Genomic DNA, 26,356 nt, shown 5'->3' with positions numbered 1-26,356 from the left:
TGATTACAATATCTAAAAATTCTGCAAAGAGAATGTTTTCTGTATCTTTCATATAGAATGTCACATCAAAAGATATTTTACTGAATACTGAGAAATATACACACACCAAAAAAAGTTTTGCATCACCTCAGTTCCGAGTTCCAGAACCTGTACAGAAAATTGGAAGAGAGATCAACATAAACATCATTTCTGCCATTTTTACTGCTCATGAAACTAAACATTGCATCTTGTACTGCCATAGAACGAGACCCTCACAGGTGGTTGTCCACAGATTGCTGTACACTCCAGTTCCCCTAATACCCAGTAGCACGTAATCTTGATTTGATGCATGCCTGTATTCAATGTGGCATATTATCCACAAGTTCATCAAGGTACTGATGGTGCAGATTGTCCCACTCCTCAATGGCGATTTGACGTAGATCGCTTGGAGTGGTTGGTGGGGCACGTCATCCATAAACAGCCCTTTTCAATCTATCCCAGGCATGTGTGATAAGGTTCATGTCTGCAGAACATGCTGGCCACTCTAATCAAGCAATGTTGTTGTCCTGAAGGAAGTCATTCACAAGATGTGCATGATGTGGGCACGAATTGTCGTCCATGAAGACGAATGCCTCACCAATATGCTGCCGATATGGTTGCACTATCAGTCGAGGGTGGCATTCACGTATCGTACAGCCATTACAGCGTCTTCCATGACCATCAGAAGCACACCCTACATGATGCCACCCCAAAACAGCAGCGAACCTCCACGTTCCTGCACTCGCTGGACAGTGTGCCTAAGGCGTTCAGCCTGACTGGGTTGCCTCTAAACATGTATCCGACGACTGTCTGATTGAAGGCATATGTGACACTCATCAGCAAAGAGAATGTTATGCCAATTATGAGTGGTCCATTCGGCATGTTATTGGGCCCATCTGTACAGCGTTGCATGCTATCATGGTTGCAAAGATGGATCTCTCCATGGACGTCGGGAGTGAACTTGGGCATCATGTACCCTACTGTGCACAGTTTGAGTCGTAGCATAACGTCCTGTGGCTGCACAAAAAGCATTATTCAACCTGGTGGCGTTGCTGTCAGGGTTCCTCCGAGCCATAATCCGCAGGTAGTGGTCAACCACTGCTGTAGTAGTCCTTGGGTGGCCTGAGCGAGGCATGTCATCGACAGTTCCTGCCTCTCTGTATCTCCTCCATGTGCAACAAGTTTGGAAGCTAGGAGACGAGGTACTGGCAGAAGTGAAGCTGTGAGGACGGGGCGTGAATTGTGCTTGGGTAGCTCAGTTGGTAGAGCACTTGCCCACGAAAGGCAAAGGTCCCGAGTTCGAGTCTCGGTCCGGCACACAGTTTTAATCTGCCAGGATGTTTCAAGATCGATTTGGTTCACACCTGGACACCTGGAAACTTCCCTTGTTGAGAGCCCTTTCTGGCACAGAGTAACAATGCAGATGTGATCGAACCACAGTATTGACCGTCTTGGCATGGTTGAACTACAGTCAACATGAGCCATGTACCTCCTTCCTGGAGGAATGACTGGAACTGATTGGCTGTCAGACCCCCTTTGTCTAACAGGCGTTGCTCATGTATAGTTGTTTACATCTTTGGGTGGGTTTAGTGACATCTATGAATAGTGAAAGGGACTGTGTTTATGATACAGTATCCACAGTCAACATCTATCTTGAGGAATTCTGGGAACTGGGGTGACGCAAAACCTTTTTTGATGTGTGTATAAGTATCTGAGTTTCAAGAAGGATTGTCTTAAAGGGAAATCTGATAAATAGTACCACCATTTTTGTTTCTTCATTACAAAATAATATTACAGCATAAGACAAACCTCTTGAAAAAGAACAAAATAATAGTTTTTATATTGAAATAGACAGCAAACACAGACATGTTCATGCAAATGCAACTCACACACATGACCACTGTTTCTGGCTGCCAGGGCCAGACTCGACAGCCAGAGACAGTGGTCATGGTGTGTGAGTTGCATTTGTGTGTGTATGTTATCTATTTCAGAAGAAGGCCTTTTGGCCGAAAGCTTATGTATGTAGCAATCTTTCTGTTGTGCCTGTCTGAGAGTCAACTTCTCTGCTATATGGTGAGCAGCAATCTATCCTTTTCATAAAACTGTCATTATTCCATCCTGGATTTTCCATTGTTTAGTTTTTATATTAACAATTTCTTGAATTATACTAAAAAGTCATAGAAACTGTGAAAATTAAGTGTGAGCAAACAGACTGCTCAGTTCCCAGGCCTACTAAGTTTCTTACTTTAGAACATCATGGAAAGTCACATCTTCCCCATTGTGAAGACGGTCCAATTCATAACACATATGCTTGAAGAGGAGTCGATCTTTCTGTGGATCAACCTCAAGCCGGCCTTTCAGCAATCTCAAAATAAATTTCACCTGAAAATAAATGTTACTCACGTTACAACTGCAATTCATGGAAATTAATATGCAAGTCTGTGCTTTTATGACATTTAAATTTATTTTTAACTTTATTCATCTTTTGCCGTAAGAAAGGTGCAAAAACTGACAACTGATATCTAATTGTTCTACTACCTCTTCAAACTCAAATTGGTCAGCATCACAGAATGCATATGAACTACGGTTACTATTTTGAAAATTTTGAAATTCATACAATGCTTTGGTACAATCAAGGCTCCATGTAATTTTCTAAAAATGTGATGAAATTTACAGAATTTTCTAGTAACAAGCATAAATGCTAACAGTAAAACTACAGCGAAGAGTGAAGATGTTTTTATTACTCTCACATTTACAGATTGCAGATTAATATTAATACTGATATTATAAAAATATTTAGGGAAGAAAAATTTAACACGGAGCAAAAGGGAAAGCTGGAGATGGAGCAGAATATTTACAATCTATTGCAAAGTGAAACATGCACCCCACCCCCTCCCCACTTGAATGTCTCTTGGGCGGGCACTCTCTGCCTCCACTAGCTACAAAAATATGGATGTGAAAGAGAAATAACCACTATAGTTGGTAGTCTATTGCAAGGATCTCTTTCCAGAGGTATGGAAAAGACTACAATTGTGTATGAACAATAATAGGAAGGGTAGACTGATACTCACCATAAAGATGACCACTGAGATGCAGACAGCACAATGAAAAGACTGTTACACATTAAGTCTTCAGCCAAAGATTTCATCAGAAAAGAAAAACTTGCACACATTCACACAAGCAAGCAAACCTAATACACAAATTACCACTATCTCTGATACCCCAGGCCCGAGCAGCCAGAGGTAGCAGTCATGTGTGTGTGTGGGGTGTGCTTGCTTGTAAGAATGTGTGTGTGTTTTACTTTTCTGATGATGGTTTTGGCTAAAAATTTAATGTGTAACAGTCTTTTTGTTGTCCCTGTCTGCAGCTCAGTGTAAAACACACATGCACTCACACAAGCAAGCCAATCACCCCCCCCCCCCACCCCCCCCCCCCCCCCTCAACACACACACATTTTCACTATCCCTGGTAACTCAGGCCTGAGCAGCCAGAGATAGCAGTCATGTGTGTGTGTGTGTGTGTGTGTGTGTGTGTGTGTGTGTGAGGTGTGCTTGCTTCTGTGAATGCATCTGTGTTTTACTCTTCTGATGAAGACTTTGGATAAATGCAAAATGTGTAAAAGTCTCTTCAATGTACCTATCTGCCACTAAGCATGCCGTCTTTATGGTGAATAGCAATATACCCCTCCCATAACTGTTGACATTCCAATCTGGACATCCCACAGTTCGCAAATTGTCTATGAGGTTACTGAAAAAAGATCATCAATGTGACTCAATGAATAAAATAAAGAAAGATTGTGAATTTATCAGAGACAGAGCTAATGCTCATAGTGTGGAAGGAAATCAGTTGCGTCCTTTTGAATACAAGCATCCATCCCAAGATTTATGGTAAGCTCTTTTTTGAAACCTAAATTTTGACACCCTGATGGAGATTTTAACCACTATCCTTCTCAATGCAAGTTCAATGCCTTACCACATGGCTAGTAAGCGTGGAGAATCAGTAATTATCTCTGTTGTTACTGATACATAGGTAAACTTTATCCTGGAAGGCAGTAGCAGTTCCTCCAGTAGCCACAGTTTGCAGAAATAAAGGAGAGTGGTACAGAAACTGTGGTGGTACCTGCTAATGTGGTTAAGATGAGAATGACTTTAATGTTCAAAAAATTGTGATGTGAATCACCACATTACTTTTCCCTCATAGATGCAGTTTTACGCTAAAAGAGTCAACAAGGCCTCATCTTTGGAAAAATATTTAAGAAATCAAATACAGTACTCTACCACATGGATCATAAGATATGAACTACTCAGAAGGAGTTATCAACAGAAAAAAGAATGTTAATTATGGTGGACAATATGTGAGTAAATCTCAAAGATAAAAATTGAAAGCAAACAGTTGGAGATTTTAGGAATCAGTGAAACACAAGCATCGGAAAAGGTGTTTTTGGAAGGGATATCATAGGCTAATTGATATTGGGCTACATAACGGTAAAATATGACTAGCAGTAATATGGAAATTGGCAACAGAGAAAAAGGTAATCTGCAGTAAATAGCATGAAGCATCAAATGAATCTTAGCTTTGATGGCCAAAACAAAAGAAGTAAAACTTACTCTTCTTACAGGAATAACCCCTCTCTGATGTATATCAACCACATTCCAAGTGTTCTGAAAATTACGGATGTCTGCGTATGACAAAAGGGCGTCTTCTTCATTTGAATAAAACAGTGAGAAATTCTCCATGATGATGGCTGTAAAAGAAAGCTAGTTACCTGTGTGTACCACATTTCAGATTCTAATATCAATCACAAAATATATAATGTCTGCTCTCACCCACCAACTAATAAGTTAAGAACAATGTATGTGATAATAACGTAGAAAGAACAAAAGTAAATGAGAGATGCTGTGAAATTTCCACAGTCAGTTTCCCAATAATTGTCTGCAGGTGTGCAATATGGTGGCTGCACCATGCAATCATGCATTATTTTGTTCCAATCTTCACCAGTGACAATGCGAAATAACATTGCCACACCAGTCACAGGTGAGCCAAAATTTGCTCTTCTGAAAAGATAAAGACGACTTGTAAGATAGACAGTCTTTTTGTATAAATGATTCAAATATTATAATGCAACCCTAAATTACTTTTAATTTTAAATTCATGCAGTAAGTAGAATAAATTCTTATTTCTGTCCTTTAATTATTTATTTACTTTAATTGTTTTGTTCTTGTAACATCTAATTTTACACAACAACGTCAAATGATACATACATATATATATATATTGCCAGTTACACTAAAAGATTATTTATACAATTAAACAATATTTAGTCTACAGTCAGTGTATCACACAATAGCATCAGAATTCTTTTGTTTGTAAGCTTTACATTACTATATTTGGAGCTCTGACAAAACTGTTGCTAAAATTTATGTTGATGTCAGTTCTAAAGTGTAGGTTCCTTTAAGAATAGCCCACTGGTGTAGCTACTTTTTAAACATTTGTGAATCAAAATTTTAAGCCAATTTCGTAGTATTTTATGAACTTGGCAAAGTTATCATTTACTATTAATGTCAAGTATGTTAACCACACAAAAATCTCTTCTACGCCCTGTGTGAAAGTAAATTATTTTTCTACAGAATGGTGTGAGTCTGCTTAACATCCTTAGATGGTATCTGATTTAGCCAGAATTCAGTGATTGACTAGGGCTACAATAAATGCAGAAAGTAAAATTTAAGAAAAAATCTGAATGAGTGAAATTAATACAACTTTAATATGCTTCTGTACATGGAAAGTTTAAGATCAAAAACCACTAATAATTAAGGCAAACTTTCTCTGTGCATAAATACAAGCAGTTCTTTTCATTGTAATATATGGAATGATCCCATACTGGTATCCAGACAATTTGCATGGAAATAAATAATGGAAGGAATAAGGACAACAACCAATCACATAGTTGAGTTGTTGACAGGCATGATTGAGTACATGGCTGAGATTCCAGACAAATCCTTCTTCAGAGCAAACAGAATACACATACATACACACACATACACCTGCACAACTGTATTGTCCAGGCTGCCTACGCTATGCTGGTAACACAGCTAAGTATGCTGGAGAACTTCTGTGGAGTTTGGGGTGTAAGAGAGAGGTACTATCAAAAGTGGAGCTTTGAGGGCTAGTCATGAATTGTGGCTGGATAGCTCTGATGGTAAAAGCACACCCCATGAAATGCAAGTATCCAGGTTTGAGTCCCAGTTGGCACACAGTTATGATCTGCTAGCTACTTTCATTTATTAACCAATTTCAAGTCAGCTCAGTTCCTACAGATGTGCTGCTCTAGCTTATAACCAGTTATATGGAATTGTTGTTGTTGTGGTCTTCAGTCCTGAGACTGGTTTGATGCAGCTCTCCATGCTATACAGTAAAGCTGCATGCCCTCAGGAAAAATTACGGCCATAGTTTCCCCTTGCTTTCAGCCGTTCGCAGTACCAGCACAGCAAAGCCGTTTTGGTTATTGTTAAAAGGCCAGATCAGTCAATCATCCAGACTGTTGCCCTTGCAACTACTGAAAAGGCTGCTGCCCCTCTTCAGGAACCACACGTTTGTCTGGCCTCTCAAGAGATATCTCTCCGTTGTGGTTGTAGCTACGGTACGGCTATCTGTATCGCTGAGGCACGCAAGCCTCCCCACCAACGGCAAGGTCCATGGTTCATGGGGGGGGGGGGGGGGGGGTTATATGGAATAATAAATAAAAATCAATATTAAATAAATATCAATCTACAGCAAATAATTTCATTTATAAACTGCCCGACAAAAAAAGTGTAGTGCCCAGAAGGCATAGTCAGATATCAAGGTAACATTGCACATGTACACACCACAAGCAGGTATGTAAATAATTAAGGTTGCAATCCTCTGTGACAGGTAGAATAGCCACCAGAATGTGTTAGTGTTTTCATGTTTAGTGCTGTTACTAGGTCTGGAAGGGTAAATGAAGGGCATGAAGAGCATTAGAAGTTGTGTAATCACTGTGAAGTGATATAGACATGTTGCATACTGTGAGACAGCGTTATCAGCATCTGACAAAGTTTGGAAGGGGCATCATAGTAGGTATCCATTTGGCCAGATGGTCTGTTTGTGCAATATCCAGATTTATGAGGCATTTAGATGTGACAGTGGCCCAATGCTGGACCGCATGGGAATGTGAGTGCAGACACATTCATCATCGACATTCCCGTTGACCACCTATTATCACCACATCATCATTATAGAACATGTTGACCAGCTCAGACATCAACTCTGTCCCTGTGCCAATGTGTAGGATGTCATGGACTGGTTACAACAGTTGTGAGCCAGCTTGCCTCAGTAGATGATACAAGGGATTTATAACAACACAACCAAGTCACTGCATGCAACCCTGCCACAAGGGGCACAATGTATTACTGATAAATGGGCTCACACTGACAAGTTGTAAATTTGATTTGATTTTGTAACCACTGCTGTAACATCACATACCCTTTGAACCCACAAAGTTTAATTTTGTTTCCTCCTCCCCTTCTGAATGCTCCACTTTTTTGTCAGGCAATGCATATTTTTTAAAAATATTACTATAATGAAAACTCCAGGTAGGTATATCAGCAATGCAGGAAAAGAGAGATTGCCACTTACAGTAAAGAAGATACATCAATTTGCAGACAGGCATAATTGTGAGTGTCTTTTAATTGTGCCTGTCTGCAACTTGACATGTCTTCTTCACCATAAGTAGTAATCAGTCTTGTCCTACATTGTTAGTACAGTTTACTTATTATAAAGTAAATTTTTTTAAATATTCACTGTTACATTAATTTAAAAGAATACTTGAAACTTGCTGGCAGATTAAAATTGTGTGCCAACTCAGGACTCAAATTTAGAACCTCACTTACATGAGTAACGCTCTCCTCAATTGGGCTATCCAGGCACAACTTAAGATCTGGCCTCACAGTTCCATATGAGCCAGAACCTCTCTCCTAAATTTGAGAAGTAGCAGAGAAGTACTGAAGGATTTGAAGCAGTGATGATGAGTCAAGAGGCATACACAGATGGGTCAGTTCGTAATAGCATAGCGCATTCCATTAACAAACAATTTGATTGTAAACAATATTTTCAGTTTCTTCACCAAAAGTAAGAAAACATATTTATTCTTGAGTAATAACATAAAGTTATGGGTAAGTGAAACATGGAATTCTTAAATGAACTCTACAGTTCATAATAGCTCTTTCCTGTGATCTGTTGATTTTGACTGAGAAGACACATCTCATCAGAAATTACACTCTATTAATATTAAAAAAGTGAGCCATGGGAACAAATGGTCCCCATGGGATAAACAGTAATTCATCTCTTCATTTTCTACAGAAGCGATTGTTCCAGATATATTGATCATTATTTTCACCCTGGTGCTAGTTGCACAGCTGAGAGAGACAGGGGTGAAGAACTACATCAAATAACTGGAAGCCCCATTTAAAGTCAAATATGATGTGGAAACACTTGGATCAGACCTTATGTGCTTAGTTACTTCTAAAATGTTTTATAGTGTGTTCTTATTTCTAAAAACCTCAAAAAGGTTCCACAGAGTTCTGTTCAACTAAAATTGGGATTAGGTGATCTTGGGGCAGCTGCCAAGCAGCCCAGAAGTCTCAAAATCTACTGATTTCAAACTAATATGGACCATGTTTAATTATTATTAGATGATATCTCCTTTACATTCCTTGCACTGTTAGGGTTGTCTTACTCTCAATTTTTTCTGAATAGTGTATTGTGTATATGACATTTTGGTGAAAAAGCTACAGATATTCCAGAGTTGTAGAAATTATACACATACATCCATTTACATACAGGATAAAGCCCACTTATTTAATTAAGATGATGAACATCTATTAAGCATGTTTCTGATATAAACTTGCTGTGGCTATGGAAGTGTAAGTACAGGTGTCTGTGTGTGCGAAAGTGTGTACTGTTGCTGGAAAAAGAGCTAGTACTTGAAAGCTAGTGTGAATGCTGTTTTCTGTTACGTGTTACTGTGCTCCAAGTATCAATCTGCTGTACGTGAGTGGTTGCCTTTTCATTTAATGTGTAGCTCTATCCAGGAATTTCCATTATTGTGATATGAACTTAAAATATAGACTCTTACCTTCCAATCCCTTCTCCATACTTCACAGTGCCAAACAGAATGGTCCCAGCAAGGGCATAAAAGAATACTAGAAGAAACATTCCAAAGATGATAAAGAAACTTTTACACACTGAGACACCCACAGTGAGCATCAGCATTTTCAGTGTCGCATGCTTCCCAGTTATTGTAAAAAACCGAAGAATGACAACCATGAATCCGATTGAGTATGATAAGTCATTCTGAAACGAAAGGGAAAGTTGGAAAAAGAGACAATTATTTGAAAATACGCTTCTGTATGCATAATTAATCTCTACAGGTGGTACAATGGACATAGATGTAGCTGTAACACAGGAAAGTTTTTATGGATTAATCAGATAAGGAGAAACAAAGGGAATTTCTTATTTTCACAATAACTGATATGTGTTCATAGAAAGACAGCACAAAAATAGTGAATCAATAACTATTTTAGGAAAATGTCAAATGGAACAGTCTCAAATATAATTATAAAACATAGATTTCTACTCACATTAAAGAAAACGTAAGTACCAGAATACAAAGGGAAGTGGTAGCTAGGAACAGGGGCCACAGAAAGGGGACAGTGTCTGACAGTTTACCAATTGGCACAACCAATAGATTTGCCTTGCTGCCACAGTTAAGTAAGGAAGAGGCTCCAGTAGAAGTAGATGTAGTTAAGAGGCAACAGAATCTCACTAGGAAACCAACTGTTTCAAAAAAAGTAGAAAGTAAGAGGAAAGTTCTGTTGCTAGATAGCAGCCATGGAAGAGGTGTGGGCCACATTTTGCAGGAAAAATTAGGTGACAGGTACCAGCTCACAAACTTTTTCAAGCCAAGTGCATGTCTTAGCCAGGTGGTAGAGGATATAGGTTCCTTGTGCAAGGGATTCACAAAGCAGGATCATGTGATGATAGTGGTTGGAGTGGGAAACAGTATTGATAGGGATCAGGGCTACAGTATTGAGTGTTACCTGGTGAAAATAGCCTCGGAAACTACTCATACCAAAGTTGGGCTCCTGCCTGCTTTCGTGTGACATGATCAGCCCCAGTTGAACCGCTCTGTCAGGAGGGTAAATATGGAGTTGGATCAGTTGGGTAGGGCGGCCGCTCTGTCAGACATTGGATTGGTTCCTGTCGAGGCTATTGATAGGGGGAATCTCAATAGGAAAGAGAAGGGTAAACTGGCAGGGTTGTTAGCGAAATCCATAAGGGTGGACACTAGTACTCATGGATGTACTTCTTTTTTAGACTAATATCAGTGTCCAATGAGAAGTTCAGGCAGGCAGGTGCTAAAGAGGTCCAAAACTCACTAAATTCTCACAACAGGAAAGTAAATAATAATGTTACCATATTTAACCAAAATATTGGTGGATTAAAGAAAAAAGTAGATTTTCACAAAAGTAAAGTAAAAAATAATGTTACCATTTTTCACCAAAATATTCCAGGATTGAAGAATAAAGTAGATGAGCTCCTGGTTTGTTTAGATGACAATGAATCTGATAATGTAATAGATATACTATGCCTGTCTGAGCATCACATTGTGTCTGATACGGAAAAGGTAAATATCAGTGGTTATAAACTAGCTGCACATATGAGTAGAGAGAATAAGGTGGGAGGAGGAGTTGCCATATATGTCAAAAGTTATCACTGTGTAGAAAGCTTAGATACAAAAAAGTTTTGTCTAGAGCAACATATAGAAGCATGTGCCTGTCAACTTAAACTGAAGGAGGGATCTTTTATAATTGTAACAGTATATAGGTCCCCTTCAGGAAACTTTAATTTATTCCGGGAAAACTTGGCTGCCTTGTTGTGCTATCTGTCAGATAGGAGAAAGCAAATTATTATTTGTGGGGACTTCAGTGTTGATTCACTGAAAGAGTGTAATAGGAAGAATGACCTGGAAGTCTTGCTCGGTTCTTTCAATTTGACATCTGTCATTAATTTTCCTACTCGGGCAGTAAGGACAGCAGCACATTGATGGATAACACTTTTATACACCAAGATAAGTTTAAAAACATAAATTCTTGTCCTGTTGAGAATGGCCTTTCTGATCCTAATGCTCAGCTAGTTACAGTATATGACATAGCTCCATTCAGTAATTCAAAACTACCCTCCAAAGTTGTGCATTCAATTAATGACTCAACAATTAGAAATTTCAGAGAAAATCTTCTGCAGTTAGACTGGTATGAGATGTACAAGGAACCCGATGCTAATTTAAAATATAACTTATTTCATGATACACTTATAAGAGAATTTGAAAGCTGTTTGCCAAGAAAGTTGTTAAATCTAATTATAAGAAACCACGCAAAAAAACCTTGGCTTACTAAAGGAATGAAGGTTTTAGGTAGGGTGGCAGGTGATCGGCGTGAAAGGAAGTGCTCCATTGCAGCAAGGCCCTGGACGTGCGGAATATTTGTGTATAAGGAAGTGGCATCAATGGTTACAAGGATGGTTTCCGGGGGTAACAGATTGGGTAAGGATTCCAGGCGTTCGAGAAAGTGGTTGGTGTCTTTGATGAAGGATGGGAGACTGCATGTAATGGGATGAAGGTGTTGATCTACGTAGGCAGAGATACTTTCTGTGGGGGCTTGGTAACCAGCTACGATGGGGCGGCCGGGATGATTGGGTTTGTGAATTTTAGGAAGAAGGTAGAAGGTACGGGTGCGGGGTGTTGGTGGGGTCCTGATGCGTTCCACATAATTAAGAAGTGTCATATTCATGATCTATGGAACTAGTACTAATCTAATCTAATCTAATGGAAAAAAAATCCAGATACTGACTCATGCACCAAGAGTTCTGTACAAACTTAAGAATGAGTACAGATAGTTCAACCAGGAATTGAAAATTTATATCAAAATATGTGACATAATTGGCTGTATCTTTTGATTGCAATGATATAGAAGCTTAAATTTCTTACACTACCAAGGGACCACAGACTTTAGTATGTGACATAAATTTCAACTTGATATGTCTACCTATTCCTGAGAAAAAGAGGTCTTAACAGATGGACAGACAGACAGATGGATAACATGACAAAAAATTTACTTATTTATTTTTTATGTGACATTTACAAATTAGCAATTTCCAGATTTTTTCCTTTGCTTGTACTGTGAAACCTTGCTTCTTGCCAAATTTCATGATTCTAGGACAATGAGAAGTACCCTACAGGGTCTTACGAATACATTTGCAAATATGAAATAAGTGACATACATAGCCATATCTTTTGACTGTGTTGACTTGGAAGCTTAAAGGTTTCACACTGCCAGGGAACCATAGATTTTAGTATTGACATATGTTTCAAAATGAAACATCCACACATCCCTGAGAAAAAGGGGTCTTACGAGAAGGATGGACAGACAGGCAGACAGATAACAAATGACAATTTTTTTTTGGTCATGCTATATAATAACAAATTAATAATTTTCAAACTTTTTTCTTTAATTGTACTGTGAAACTTTGCTTCTTGTCAAATTTCATGATTTTTGGTCAATGCACAGTACCTTACTGGTTCTGATAAGTGTGTTTGTGAGTATCAAAAAATGTAACGTTAATGACCACACCTCTTGAATGTACTGACTTAGAACCTTAAATGTTTTACACCACAGTGGGTCTGTAGACTTTAGTATGTGACATACATGTAAACTACCCATTCCCGAGGAAAGGGGTTCTTAACAGTCAGTCAGACAGAAGACTGTATGGAATCCTAAAAATGCTAAAAATGCCATGAGGTTTAATTTTCTGTTCTTTCTTATTAAAACTAGCAGCAGATAAATTTGAGTGATTTCCTGCATTCACAGAATGTCCTTGACAGCTAAGAGAAGGTAATTTTCCTTTCACAAAATCGTAGGTGATTGTCAAAACATCACCAGTAAGTAACTAATGGCTTACAGGGTCTGTGAGAAAAGTAATGAGACTGACTTTTTATATACCAAAGCTTTTATGTTTTTCAAACACCAATATTGTCCCCTTCAAAGTAGTTCCCTTTGGCATTGTCATGCTGCAGCATACACTTGTTTGCAATGTCTGGTCTAACTAGATTCATCTTTTTCCTGAAACTTTCCAGGGCACCCTTGTAAAACACTTGGTTGACAGTTTGTTCTGGAGGAACAAATTCTTTATGCACAATATATCTACTATCAAAAAAGTAAACCAGTATTGTTTCGATCTTTGATTTATTCCATCGAGGTTTTTTTGGTCAAGGAGATGTCTCAGTGTGCCACTCCTCACTTTGCTGCTTTTCTCAGGACCATACTCAGAAAGGATTCATCACCAGTGATCACATGGCTGAACCATTCGTGGTCATTGCCAGTTCTCTCAAGAAGATCAATGCCCAATTTTCTTTGATTGTCCTGCTCAATTGTGAAGTTTTTCAGCACAATTTTGGCACAAACCTTCTGTTTGTGCAAATCTTTGGTCAAAATTTGATGTCTGGTGAAAGTGTTTAAGCTCAACAGGTCACTCGTCATCCTCATTGTTAAACAGTCTAATCTCACAAGAGCACGTATATATTCAATGTTTTCATTAGTTTTTGAAGTTGAAGCTTTCCCTGAGTGAGATTCATCTTCAACATGTTCTCAGCCTTCCAAAAATGATGTTTTCCAGCGAAAAACTTATTCCCTTGATGAGGAATGTTCCACATAGGCCTTTATCAAATTTTTACAGGTCACACTCACGGATTCCTGAAGTTTAACACAAAACTTGGTGGTATAAAGTTGCTCTAAATTCCGTTATTCCTTTTCATAACACACAACAAAAACACAACTTAAATGACAATGCTCTCAAAAATGACGTGATGGCTATATAGAACTGAAACTCGGACTGAGCATCTGGAAGGGATGAACATACGAGTCTACACAAGTAGAATAACACAGCATTACCAGGTTTCTTGCAGTGCTGTCAGTCTCATTACTTTTCTCACACAACTCATATACTGCACAGGGCACAGTGGTTTCATACAGCAAAAATTTCACGTATGTCATGTTCCATTCTCCAATGGAAGGTCAAATAAACAATGAAAGTAGTTTCCCATGTCATTGTATATATAGTTGCTACTTGACTGCTACATCATATTATGGGTTCATAAATACTGTTTCCAAATTGTGAAGGAATAGGTGATAAAACCTTTTTGCTCTTGGATCTCAAATTCTTATTAACTTCACCTAGCCATGGCATTTGAATAATTTGGTTGTCACAGGTTGTGATTTAAGATCATTTATTAACAAATTTATTGTATAAATATCCACACTATGTGACATTTTACAAACCTCAAACTTGTCTGTTAAAATCCACACATTGGAAAGTCTATAGGGCTTAATGATTAAGGCTTACTGAAAAAGTATTTTCACACTGCAAATATGCTTCTTGGGTTTGCCGCCGGATTGTATTGTGTAACGTGCACAATATTTCATCAATGCAAATGCTTGACATCATCAGGTGGTGGTAGCTGCTGATGTCACTGCTGCAAGCTGCAAATGAAGATAATCATGTGGCATTGTCGAAATTTATCATGCCAGGAGCGGAGAATACGCGTGCATCGGAAGACGCTCGTAGTTGGAGGAAAGTGGTGCTCTTAGAGCCCCCTGCTGGCTGCTGCAGGAAGGCCATCCACGCATGCTCTATGGGCAATGATTGTGCTGCTGGAAGCTCCTGTGGATAGAGGCTCAGTTAAATCTCAGTAGTATGTTGTGTCACGTGATGAACTGGAAGTTCTTGTTTTTTCTGTCTTGATTTAATGGGACCCAGTGCTGGATTCCAAGCAGTGCTTAGTTGAAAACCTGCATCCCCGTTGATGAGATTGTCTGCTGTATGGATATGTATGGCCGCCTTAACAAAACAGTCCCAAAAAAATGATGCGGGGATAAAATTTATGTCTTTTCATAAAACATACGATGTCCCGTGCCCAGGCAAGCTCTGCTTCTTCAGAAATACTCCACTACTGCAAATTTATCAGGTTGCCCCGGGCGTGTATGATGATGGTGTTCAACGTAACATTCTTGCATGGCTCGGCACGTCTGCCCCATATAAGACTTTCCACAATGGCATAGGATTTTACACATGCCACATTTCCTAAGGCCATGGTCATCTTTGACCGAGCACAATAAATTCCTCAGTTTTGCTGGTGGCTGAAAAACGCAATTGATGTCATGCTTTTTGAGCATTCTTTCTATTCTAGAAGACATGCCGTTAAAAAAGGGCAAGAACACTGTTGCAGTGGGCGCCTCCACATCTTCATTTACATCCCACCTTCAAATTTGCTTAGAACAGAATGCATGGCATATCTGCCTATCGGAATAGCCATTCTGTTGCAATACCATTAGATTAGATTAGATTTACTTTCATTCCAATTGATTAGTAGTGAGGAGGTCCTCCAGGATGTGGAACATGTCAGAAAAACAACAATACATAACAAATATTTACAAGTAAAACAAATAAGCTAATGTACCATTCCACAGGTCCCAAGTGGAATGATCGTCATTTTTTAATGAACACTATATGAAAGTCATTTTACAAATACTAATGCACTGAATTTAAAATAAAAAGTTTTTTATTTATTTATAAGGTAATAAACATGTAATACAACTACTATAATACTTATTTACAATGAACACATTACTGCACTGAAATTGCGCAGAAGTTATATTGTACTTATATATACACGGTGTTACAGAAAGGTACGGCCAAACTTTCAGGAAACATTCCTCACACACAAATAAAGAAAAGATGTTATGTGGACATGTGTCCACAAACGTGTAATTTCCATGTTAGAGCTCATTTTAGTTTCATGAGTTTGTACTGTACTTCCTCGATTCAACTTGATCAAATTGTCAATTTTCACAATCAACATGCGTGGGCTGATGAGAATCCGCATGCAATTGTGCAATCACGTCATCAACACAGATTTTCTGTGAACATTTAGGCAGGCACTGTTGGTGATGTCTTGATTGGGCCCCATGTTCTTTCACCTATGCTCAATGGAGCACATTATGATGATTTCATAAGGGATACTCTACCTGTGCTGCTAGAACATGTGCCTTTACAAGTACGACACAACATGTGGTTCATGCACGATGGAGCTCTTGCACATTTCAGTTGAAGTGTTCGTACGCTTCTCAACAACAGATTCGGTGACCGATGGATTGGTAGAGGCAGACCATTTCCATGGCCTCCATGCTCTCCTGACCTCAACCCTCTTCACTTTCATTTATGGGTGCATTTAAAAGCTCTTGTCTACGCAACCCCGGTACCAAATGTAGAGACTCTTCGTGCTTGTATTGTGGATGGCTGTGATACAATACGCCGTTCTCCAGGGCTGCATCAGCACATCAGGGATTCCATGCGACGGAGGGTGGATGCAGGTATCCTCGCTAACGGAGGACATTTTGAACATTTCCTGTAACAAAGTGTTTGAAGTCACGCTGGTACGTTCTGTTGCTGTGTGTTTCCATTCCATGATTAATGTGATTTGAAGAGAAGTAATAAAATGAGCTCTAACATGGAAAGTAAGCGTTTCCGGACACATGTCCACGTAACATATTTTCTTTCTTTGTGTGTGAGGAATGTTTCCTGAAAGTTTGGCCGTACCTTTTTGTAACACCCTGTATATACACAAATCAGTTGGTTTTACTGAGAAATTCGTCAATGGACTAGGAGTTGGCCACCAATAAATCCTTTAGGCTTCTCTTAAACTGAATTTCATTGGTTGTTAAGCTTTTTATGGCTGCTGGCAAGTTATTGAAAATGTGTGTTCCTGAATAATGCACACCTTTTTGTACAAGACTAAGTGACTTTAAATCCTTGTGAAGATTATTCTTATTTCTAGTATTGATTCCATGAATTGAGCTGTTGGTTTGAAAAAGTGATATATTTTTAATGACAAATTTCATTAAGGAATAAATATATTGGGAAGCAGTAGTTAGTATCCCTAGTTTCCTAAACAGGCTCCTGCGGGATGTTCTTGAGTTCACACCACATATAACTCTTACTGCACATTTTTGTGCCCGGAAAACTTTAGCTTGGCTTGATGAATTACCCCAAAAAATAATCCCATATGACATTATGGAATGAAAGTAAGCATAGTATGCCAGCTTTTTCATTTTTATATCCCTTATGTCTGACAAAATTCGCATTGCAAACAGAGATTTGTCAAGACACTTCAGCAGTTCTGTGGTGTGCTCCTCCCAGTTGAATTTATTATCAAGCTGTAATCCCAAGAATTTAACACTGTCCACTTCTTCTATCTTCTTGTCATCGTATGTTAGACATATACTCGTGGGACACCCCTTACAAGTTCTGAACTGCATGTAGTGTGTTTTTTCAAAGTTAAGTGACAAAGAATTAGCTAGGAACCAGTGATTAATGTCCACAAATATTTTATTAGCTGATCTTTCTAAGACTACGCTTGATTTGCTATTTATTGCAATGTTTGTATCATCGGCAAACAAAACGAACTTGGCATCTGGTAATGTTAATGATGAAAGGTCATTGATACACACAAGAAAAAGTAAGGGGCCCAAAATGGAACCTTGTTGGATGATGCCTGATAGCTTGATACATGTCTCTTTCCTAATAACACCCTTTGTTTCCTGCCAGAGATATAAGATTGGAACCATTTCGCAGCATTTCCTGTTACACTATAATAATCTAATTTACTTAAAAGGATATTGTGATTTACACAGTCAAATGCCTTTGACAGATCACAAAATATACCAGTGGCCTGCAATTTTTTGTCTAATGAATTAAGCACATTTTCACTGTAAGTGTAGATAGCCTTCTCAATATCAGAACCTTTTAGAAATCCAAACTGTGACTCTGACAGTATGTTATTTGAGATAAGATGGTTATAAAGCCAACTGTACATTAGTTTTTCAAAAATTTTTGAGAATGCTGGCAACAGTGAAATTGGACGGAAATTTGATGCTATTTCTTTATCTCCCTTCTTAAACAGTGGCTTAACTTCAGCATATTTCAGCCACTCAGGAAATATTCCACTGATAAATGACTGGTTAAACAGATAGCTTAATATGTTACTTAGCTCAGAATCACATTCTTTAATTAACTTTGTTGATATTTCATCATACCCACTAGATGTTTTTGATTTTAAAGATTTGATGATGGACATTATTTCTGTTGGGGTAGTGAGGGTCAAATTCATATTATGGAAGTTGCTTGAAATTTCTGGTCTGAGGTATTCCATAGCAGCATCTACCGAACCTGACAACCCCATCTTTTCGGTAGCAGTTATAAAATGTTTATTAAAAAGTTCTGCAACACTATACCCATCTGTCACCAATGTATCATTTACTCTTAATGCTATTCTTAGGTGTTGTAGCACACCAGGTAGACTGTTGGCATCTGGGACCACATGTGTTCTATGCACCAAAGAGTGTACGACACTACCGCATTGCGCAGGGTGATGACAACTTGTGGTGCACAGGTTGATGACAACTTGTGGCCTGCAAATATAGCTCTGTATGAGTTGATTTGTGTTAGATGCTATGTCCCACAGTAATATCAGCTTTTATTCTGACTATGACATCCAGGAATGCCATTCTTTTCCGCTTACATTGTTAACTGTTGAACTTTCTCAGTGAAGCTCATGTTAAAATTTGGAAGGTTCCCTCCTAATCTCTTCTGCAACATCACTGGGAAGCTACAAAATTTCCTGTTCTATGCCAGCTATGAAATCTTGGATTGGAGCTGTCCGTGGTGTTGATGCATAGTTCAAACCTTTCTCGAGCACTGCAATAGCTGCGTCATCCAGGATTCTATCCGTGAGATTAAACATGGTGCCTTCCCTTCTTCCAGTTGGGCCTTGAGATGAGAATACTTTGACATTTGGCAAACCTTTGTCTTGACCAGTCAGCTAGCGCCCAGGACAGTTTGCTTGTCATGGCATCTCATCCGTTGTGCCTTGCAGCAGTGACAGGAGCAATTACCACCACCTGATGATGTTGAGCAGTTGCATCAATGAAATATTGTGCAAGTTACACAATATGATCTGGTGGCAAATACGGGAAGTGTGTTGGCAACAGATCTCTTGGGGAAGCACGAAAAGTCACATATGGTACCTCTATGGGGAGAAGATGGCCAACGACATATGTGAGCTTGAAAAGTTATGTAACAAGAGAGGTAGACTGTTGTGCACCATGGCGTTTTTATTGAGATGCCATGACAAACAAACTGTCCCAATGTTTGCTAAATTTAAACGTCATACTAAATCTGCAGCTGCTGTTAGAATTAAATGACAGGCGAGTGCAACCCTAGTGAGAGAGAGGGTAAATCATACAAATCAGGAACTGCACATGGTGTCCACAAAATTACTATCAATGCATCTGAAGATCTCTTTGAAACTCTCAGCGTTATCCTGGGATTGGTTAGATAGCGCTACCTGGATGCTAGCTGACTGGTCGAAACAACAAGCCAAGGTTCGCCAAATGTCAAAGTATTCTCATCTCAAAGCATAACCACGTCGGTGCAACATGTTTAGTCTCACAGATAGAATCCTGAATGATGCAGCTGTTGCAGTGCTTGAGAAAGGTTTGAGCTATGCACCAACACCACGGACAGCTCCAATTCGAGATGTCACAGCTGGCATATAACAGGCAGTTTTGAAGCTTCCTAGTGATGTTGCAGAAGAGTTAGGAGGGACACCTGCCAAATTTTAACACAGGCCCCACTGAGAAAGTTCAACATCAGCTCAGCAGAAAGGAAGTCTCTGCGAGACTTGAGAGCGAACAAAGTCCTTGTGATTTTTCCTGCCGACAAGGAGAATGCCATCGTCCTCCTCTCACGACTTGAATACGACAGCAACATGGAAGCACTGCTAAACGAACCTGCCTATCGAAAGCTAAGAGAGGATCCAACTGGACCAATTCAGAGAAAAACATTAGATCTTCTCCAGGACAGTTCTATTCCTTCTAAAGTGACTAAGAGCCTATGGCAACAGGCTGCAGCTCCCACAAGACTGTATGGCCTACTCCTCTTGGCCCAATAGTGAGCAACATTGGAGCTCCTACTTATTTTCTTGCCAAGCATCTTGCTACACTGTTGTGACCTCTCATAAGCAAATTTGGTAATCATATCCGGAATTCAGAGGACTTCATAGGATGCCTGAAGACACTTAAGCTAAAAGCGTTAGGTATTTTGGTTTGATTTAGCATTGAATCATTAGTTATGAAAGTACCTCTGCAGGACTCATTAGAGCTTATCAGCAGCAAGTTTGAGAAAGACATAGTGGGCATTATTTAAACATGTGCTTACCTCAACTTATTTCTTATTGAATGACCAGTATTTATAACAAGTGGATGGTGTTGCCATGGGAAGTCCTCTGTCTCCCATGGTGACCAACTATTTTATGGAAGACTTTGAGGAAAAAGCACTACAGTCAGCAAGTCTCAAACCTTCCTGCTTCTGGTGGTATGTAGATGATACTTTTGTGGGGTGGCCCAACTGAATAGTGACATTACCTGTGTTTCTCTGGCATCTGAACTCTCGCCATCCAAATATACAATTAACAATGTAAGTGGAAAAGGATGGCATTTTACTATTCCTGGATGTCATAGTCAGAATAAAAGCTCATGGTACACTGGGACATAGCGTCTATTGCAAGTCAACTCATACAGAGCTATATTTGTAGGCCACAAGTTGTCACCCCCTGCACAATGTGATAGTGCCTTAAGCTCTTTGGTGCATAGAGTACATGTGGTTTCAGATGCTGACAGTCTACCTGGTGAGCTACAACACCTAAGAACAGTATTCCAACAGAATGGCTATTGCGATAGGCAGATATGCCGTGCATTCTGTTCTACGCAAATTCAATGCAGGGATGTAAATGAAGATGTGGAGGCACCCACTGCAACGACGTTCTTGTCCTTTTTTAGCAGCATGTCTTCAAGAATAGAAAGAATCATCAAAAAGCATGAAATCAAGTGCTTTTTTCTGCCACCAGTAAAATTGAGGAATTTACTGTGCTCAGTCAAAGACGACTGTGGCCTTAGGAAATGTGATGCGTATAAAATCCCATGCCATTGTGGAAAATCTTATGTTGGGCAGATACGCCAAACCGTGCAAGAACATTGCGTTGAACACCATCATCATATGCACCTGAGGCAACTTGACAAATCTGCAGTAGCGGAGCATTGCCTCGACATGGCACATCATATGTTTTACAAAAAGAAGGAAATTTTATCTCCAGCATCATCTTCCTAGGACTATGTTGTTAAGGAGGCCTTACATATCCATACAGTGGACAATCTTATCAACAGGGATGCAGGTTTTCAACTATGTGCACCTGGAATCCACCACTGGCTGCCATTAAATCATGACAGGGAAAAACAAGAACTTCTGATTCATCATGCGACACAACGGACTACTGAGATTTATTTCAGCCTTTAACCACAGGAACGTCTGGCAGCATAGTCACTGCCCATAGCGCATGTGCCGATGGCCTTTCTGGGGCACCCAGCATGGGGCACTAGGAGTGCCGCTTTCCTCCAACTATGAGCATCTTCCTGCATACATATGTTTCCTGCTCCCGGCATGATAAATTTCAATGCCACTTGTAGTGCTTCGAGAATTTCAGGGTAAATTCTAGAAACACTTGGCTCTCCACCGTCTCGAACACCCGATATTTTAATGACAAGGGTGAGAGAGCCTTTTTACTGCGTCACACATGTCTGTGTGAACAGGAAGGACAGTTGTCATGCGGAGCCAGGAGCTGTGTCAGATGAGCGGCCCCGACAAGTGGTTACAAGCAGCGCCCTAGAAGTTATATCAAAAAGTCAAAGAGTATTTGGATAATGTTCCATGGTGTGTGGTATCATGAGGATTGTTACAGAGACAGATGAAGCATGTGTTATATAGAGAATTTACTTTATGTCCTGGCTCTTCATGACGCAGAACATATGTAACTGTACAAATGTTTAGTAGATTCTGACATTTACCTTGGAACCAGTTGGCTTGCTGGAGTTTGTACAGAATAATTGTTACTTTGACAGAATCAAAAATATATTGTTGTTGAACTGATAAGAGCCTATGAGTACATAATTTATTTCAAGAATATAGAGCTGGTTAATAATATTCCCCTTAACCTGATACAGTCTTTAGAGATGAATTAAATGGTGAGAGTAACGGCTGCACGCACACCCAACGTTGATGTAGTATCCTGCCATTGACATCGATGCGGTAACGGGCCGCCATCGCCATCTGCAACTGCTGTTCACCGCTGCTGACTTTGCATCTGCTCGCCAATGCCGCAACAACCGTTTGACGCTGCCAGCACCCGTGCTGTTCACTGGTGCCGAATCGACACCTGCTCACCAACGCATGTAACTGTATGAATTTTTAGTAGATTCTGACATTTATTTTGGAACCAGTTTGTACAGAATATTTGTTACTTTGGGATGAGAGTCGAAAATATACTGTTGCTGAACTGACAAGAGCCTATGAGAACATAATTTATTTCAATAATATAGAGCTCATTAATAATATTCCCCTTAACCTGATACAGTCTTTAGAGATGAATTAAATGGTGAGAGCAATGTAGCTGATAACCCAAACAAGAGGATCGGCTGCACGCACAATGTGTAAGTCAACTGGAAGAGACGTGTGAGTCGTGCAACCCAACACTGCACTGTCTCTTGTCATCCAAGAAAGCGTTAGATGCTGTGTGATTATCACCAGTCGCACCTCGCAGCAGTGAAAGCAGCAGCTACCACCACCTGACGATGCTGAGCAGTTGCATCAATGAAATATTGTGCGAGTTACACAATATGATCGGGCAGTAAACCAAATACGTGTTTTTGCAACAGATCTTTCGGGAAAGCACGAAAAGTCATATTTTCACACTGGTAAAAACCATTGAAATGATCATACCTTGCATAAATTTCTTATTTGCTCCGATGTTAGTTCAGAAGATCTCATTCTCAAGCATTTGGGGTATCAAAGGACTACTGTAGATGACTTGGAGATCTATATTTCCTTCAATGGTAATTTCTGCCCACATAATTGACACAGATACAACAATTAGGATTAGACACACTGTGGTAAGAATTTTCTCAGAAGATGATATGTTGCTAACCTGCACACTATGATTCACCTACAGAGGAAAGACAATGTCATGGGGTAGTTAGTTGATGCTGTGTAGGACATCTTGTATTCTGATAAGTGCAACTTTTTTAGACACTGAACAATTTGGACACATGACTGCTGAGAAATGTCAAGTCATGTCATTTCAATAGCCCTCACCATTTCTTCATATTTGAATGTGCACATTCAAAATCACCCTTCAGGTCAACCCTTCTGTCATCTACTTTACACTGCTGGAATTTCCACATTTTGGAGTCTGTAAATTATTTGGAGCAGTTAAAGTGAACTTCATATATCCTTTTGCACTGGTGAACACAGATTCATATGAGATTTTGAAACATTCCATCTATACCATCAGGAGACACAGCCACCACATTTAGAACGGGTATCAGTTGCAAAGTGTCTTGATGGAGGTCCTTGGCCACATGTCATGTGCACCATAATCATATTTCATCATTAATTCAAAACAAATAATGTAAGAATTTTTTATGAATAAGTTGCATGTATTACAAAGAGTGAGAGTTGTAGCAATGTGATGGATTGTCAGTTCATCCTTTCATTCACAGTGTGAACAGATATAAATGTGCCATTCCACAATGTCTTAAGAAGTGATGATGTTCATGTGATTATATGGAAATGAACAGTGTTTCAGACAGGGGTTGTGCACCAGCTTACCAACCGATGAAGCAAAACCATCACACATGGATAAGACGGAGGGACAGGGATAAGAGGGAGGGAAGGAGTGAGGGAGGGAGGGAGGGGTGATAGAGGGAGGGAGGGGTGATAGAGGAAGGGAGGGGTGGTAGAGGAAGGGAGGGGTGGTAGAGGAAGGGAAGGGTGATAGAGGGAGGGGCTGGTGGTAGAGGGAGGGGGTGGCAGTAGAAGTAGAGGAGAGGGAGGGGAAGAGGGAGATGGGGCAGAGATAGATAGATAGAGAAAGAGAGAGAGAGATAGATAGATAGATAAAGAGAGAGAGAGAGAGAGAGAGAGAGAGAAAGAGAGAGAGAGAGAGAGAGAGAGAGAGAGAGAGAGGTGGCACACTGAAGTGCGTCATGCACAAGAAACCCTACGACACAGGTCTACAGTTGGAACATTAAGATATATGGCTCCCTCAATATAAGATAATTAATAATTAACTCCAGTAAATATAGTGAGTGTTACAGTCTCCAGTTCTTATCGCTATACTCAAACAATACTGGTGATATTCATCTAATTACAGTAAGTATATTACATTTACTTATGTTAGAGTCATCTGTCCATCACAGTAATCATCTGCAGGAGTTTCTGCATTTCATATATATTTTCTTGGGCTACCTTCTATGTGCAGATGATGGAAGGAAACATAAACATTACTGAAGAGTTACTGACACCACTAATTATACCTATGGATAGCTGCAGTATCATCATATTTTACTAAGGAATTTTTAACCATACATTCACTTCCAATAACAACACACTTTTCTGAATGTTAATGCAGATCCACAAACTGTTATAACAATTTATGGATGGGCAGTAGATTATAAATGGACTTGAAAATTCATAGCAAATTTTAAGGTTGGGAGACAATATGCTGAAATCAAAATTGTTTAAAACATTGCACTTCCAAGCAGAATTTGGAAACAGCCCCAGATATATTGCACTGCATCAATAGTTGTATCATTTTCCAGTACCAGCAATATCTGTCCCTCTCCTGTTCTTTTTATTATTTCACCTCCCCCCATGAACCATGGACCTTGCCGTTGGTGGGGAGGCTTGCGTGCCTCAGCGATACAGATGGCCGTACCGTAGGTGCAACCACAACGGAGGGGTATCTGTTGAGAGGCCAGACAAACATGTGGTTCCTGAAGAGGGGCAGCAGCCTTTTCAGTGGTTGCAGGGGCAACAGTCTGGATGATTGACTGATCTGGCCTTTTAACATTAACCAAAACGGCCTTGCTGTGCTGGTACTGCGAACGGCTGAAAGCAAGGGGAAACTACAGCCGTAATTTTTCCCGAGGACATGCAGCTTTACTGTATGATTAAATGATGATGGCATCCTCTTGGGTAAAATATTCCGGAGGTAAAATAGTCCCCCATTCGGATCTCCGGGCGGGGACTCGTTATCAGGAGAAAGAAAACTGGCATTCTACGGATCAGAGCGTGGAATGTCAGATCCCTTAATCGGGCAGGTAGGTTAGAAAATTTAAAAAGGGAAATGGATAAGTTAAAGTTAGATATAGTGGGAATTAGTGAAGTTCGGTGGCAGGAGGAACAAGACTTTTGGTCAGGTGATTACAGGGTTATAAACACAAAATCAAATAGGGGTAATGCAGGAGTAGGTTTAATAATGAATAAAAAAATAGGAGTGCGGGTTAGCTACTACAAACAGCATAGTGAACGCATTATTGTGGCCAAGATAGACACAAAGCCCATGCCTACTACAGTAGTACAAGTTTATATGCCAACTAGCTCTGCAGGTGATGAAGAAATAGATGAAATGTATGACGAGATAAAAGAAATTATTCAGGTAGTGAAGGGAGACGAAAATTTAATAGTCATGGGTGACTGGAATTCGTCAGTAGGAAAAGGGAGAGCAGGAAACATAGTAGGTGAATATGGATTGGGGGGAAGAAATGAAAGAGGAAGCCGCCTTGTAGAATTTTGCACAGAGCATAACTTAATCATAGCTAACACTTGGTTCAAGAATCATAAAAGAAGGTTGTATACCTGGAAGAATCCTGGCGATACTAAAAGGTATCAGATAGATTATATAATGGTAAGACAGAGATTTAGGAACCAGGTTTTAAATTGTAAGACATTTCCAGGGGCAGATGTGGATTCTGACCACAATCTATTGGTTATGAACTGCAGATTGAAACTGAAGAAACTGCAAAAAGGTGGGAATCTAAGTAGATGGGACCTGGATAAACTGAAAGAACCAGAGGTTGTAGAGAGTTTCAGGGAGAGCATAAGGGAACAATTGACAGGAATGGGGGAAAGAAATACAGTAGAAGAAGAATGGGTAGCTTTGAGGGATGAAGTAGTAAAGGTAGCAGAGGATCAAATAGGTAAAAAGACGAGGGCTAGTAGAAATCCTTGGGTAACAGAAGAAATATTGAATTTAATTGAT

General features: G+C 39.6%; 1 protein-coding gene across 1 annotated transcript in view; it reads right to left on the bottom strand.

Annotated features, from left to right (window-relative positions):
• LOC126413465 (sodium leak channel NALCN) overlaps positions 1-26,356 on the bottom strand; it is a 429,358-nt gene that overhangs the window by 43,469 nt on the left and 359,533 nt on the right. Inside the window, exons 26-29 of the mRNA XM_050083266.1 lie at positions 9,170-9,387; positions 4,849-5,072; positions 4,626-4,762; positions 2,264-2,400 (exon numbers count right to left, since the gene is read on the bottom strand). Coding sequence (XP_049939223.1) covers positions 2,264-2,400; positions 4,626-4,762; positions 4,849-5,072; positions 9,170-9,387 — 716 coding nt within the window. The remainder of the gene's footprint in view (positions 1-2,263; positions 2,401-4,625; positions 4,763-4,848; positions 5,073-9,169; positions 9,388-26,356) is intronic.

The sequence above is a fragment of the Schistocerca serialis genome, chromosome 1 (assembly GCF_023864345.2).
Source record: "Schistocerca serialis cubense isolate TAMUIC-IGC-003099 chromosome 1, iqSchSeri2.2, whole genome shotgun sequence".
Lineage (NCBI taxonomy): Eukaryota > Metazoa > Arthropoda > Insecta > Orthoptera > Acrididae > Schistocerca > Schistocerca serialis.
This window is presented reverse-complemented; position numbering and strand designations above follow the sequence as displayed.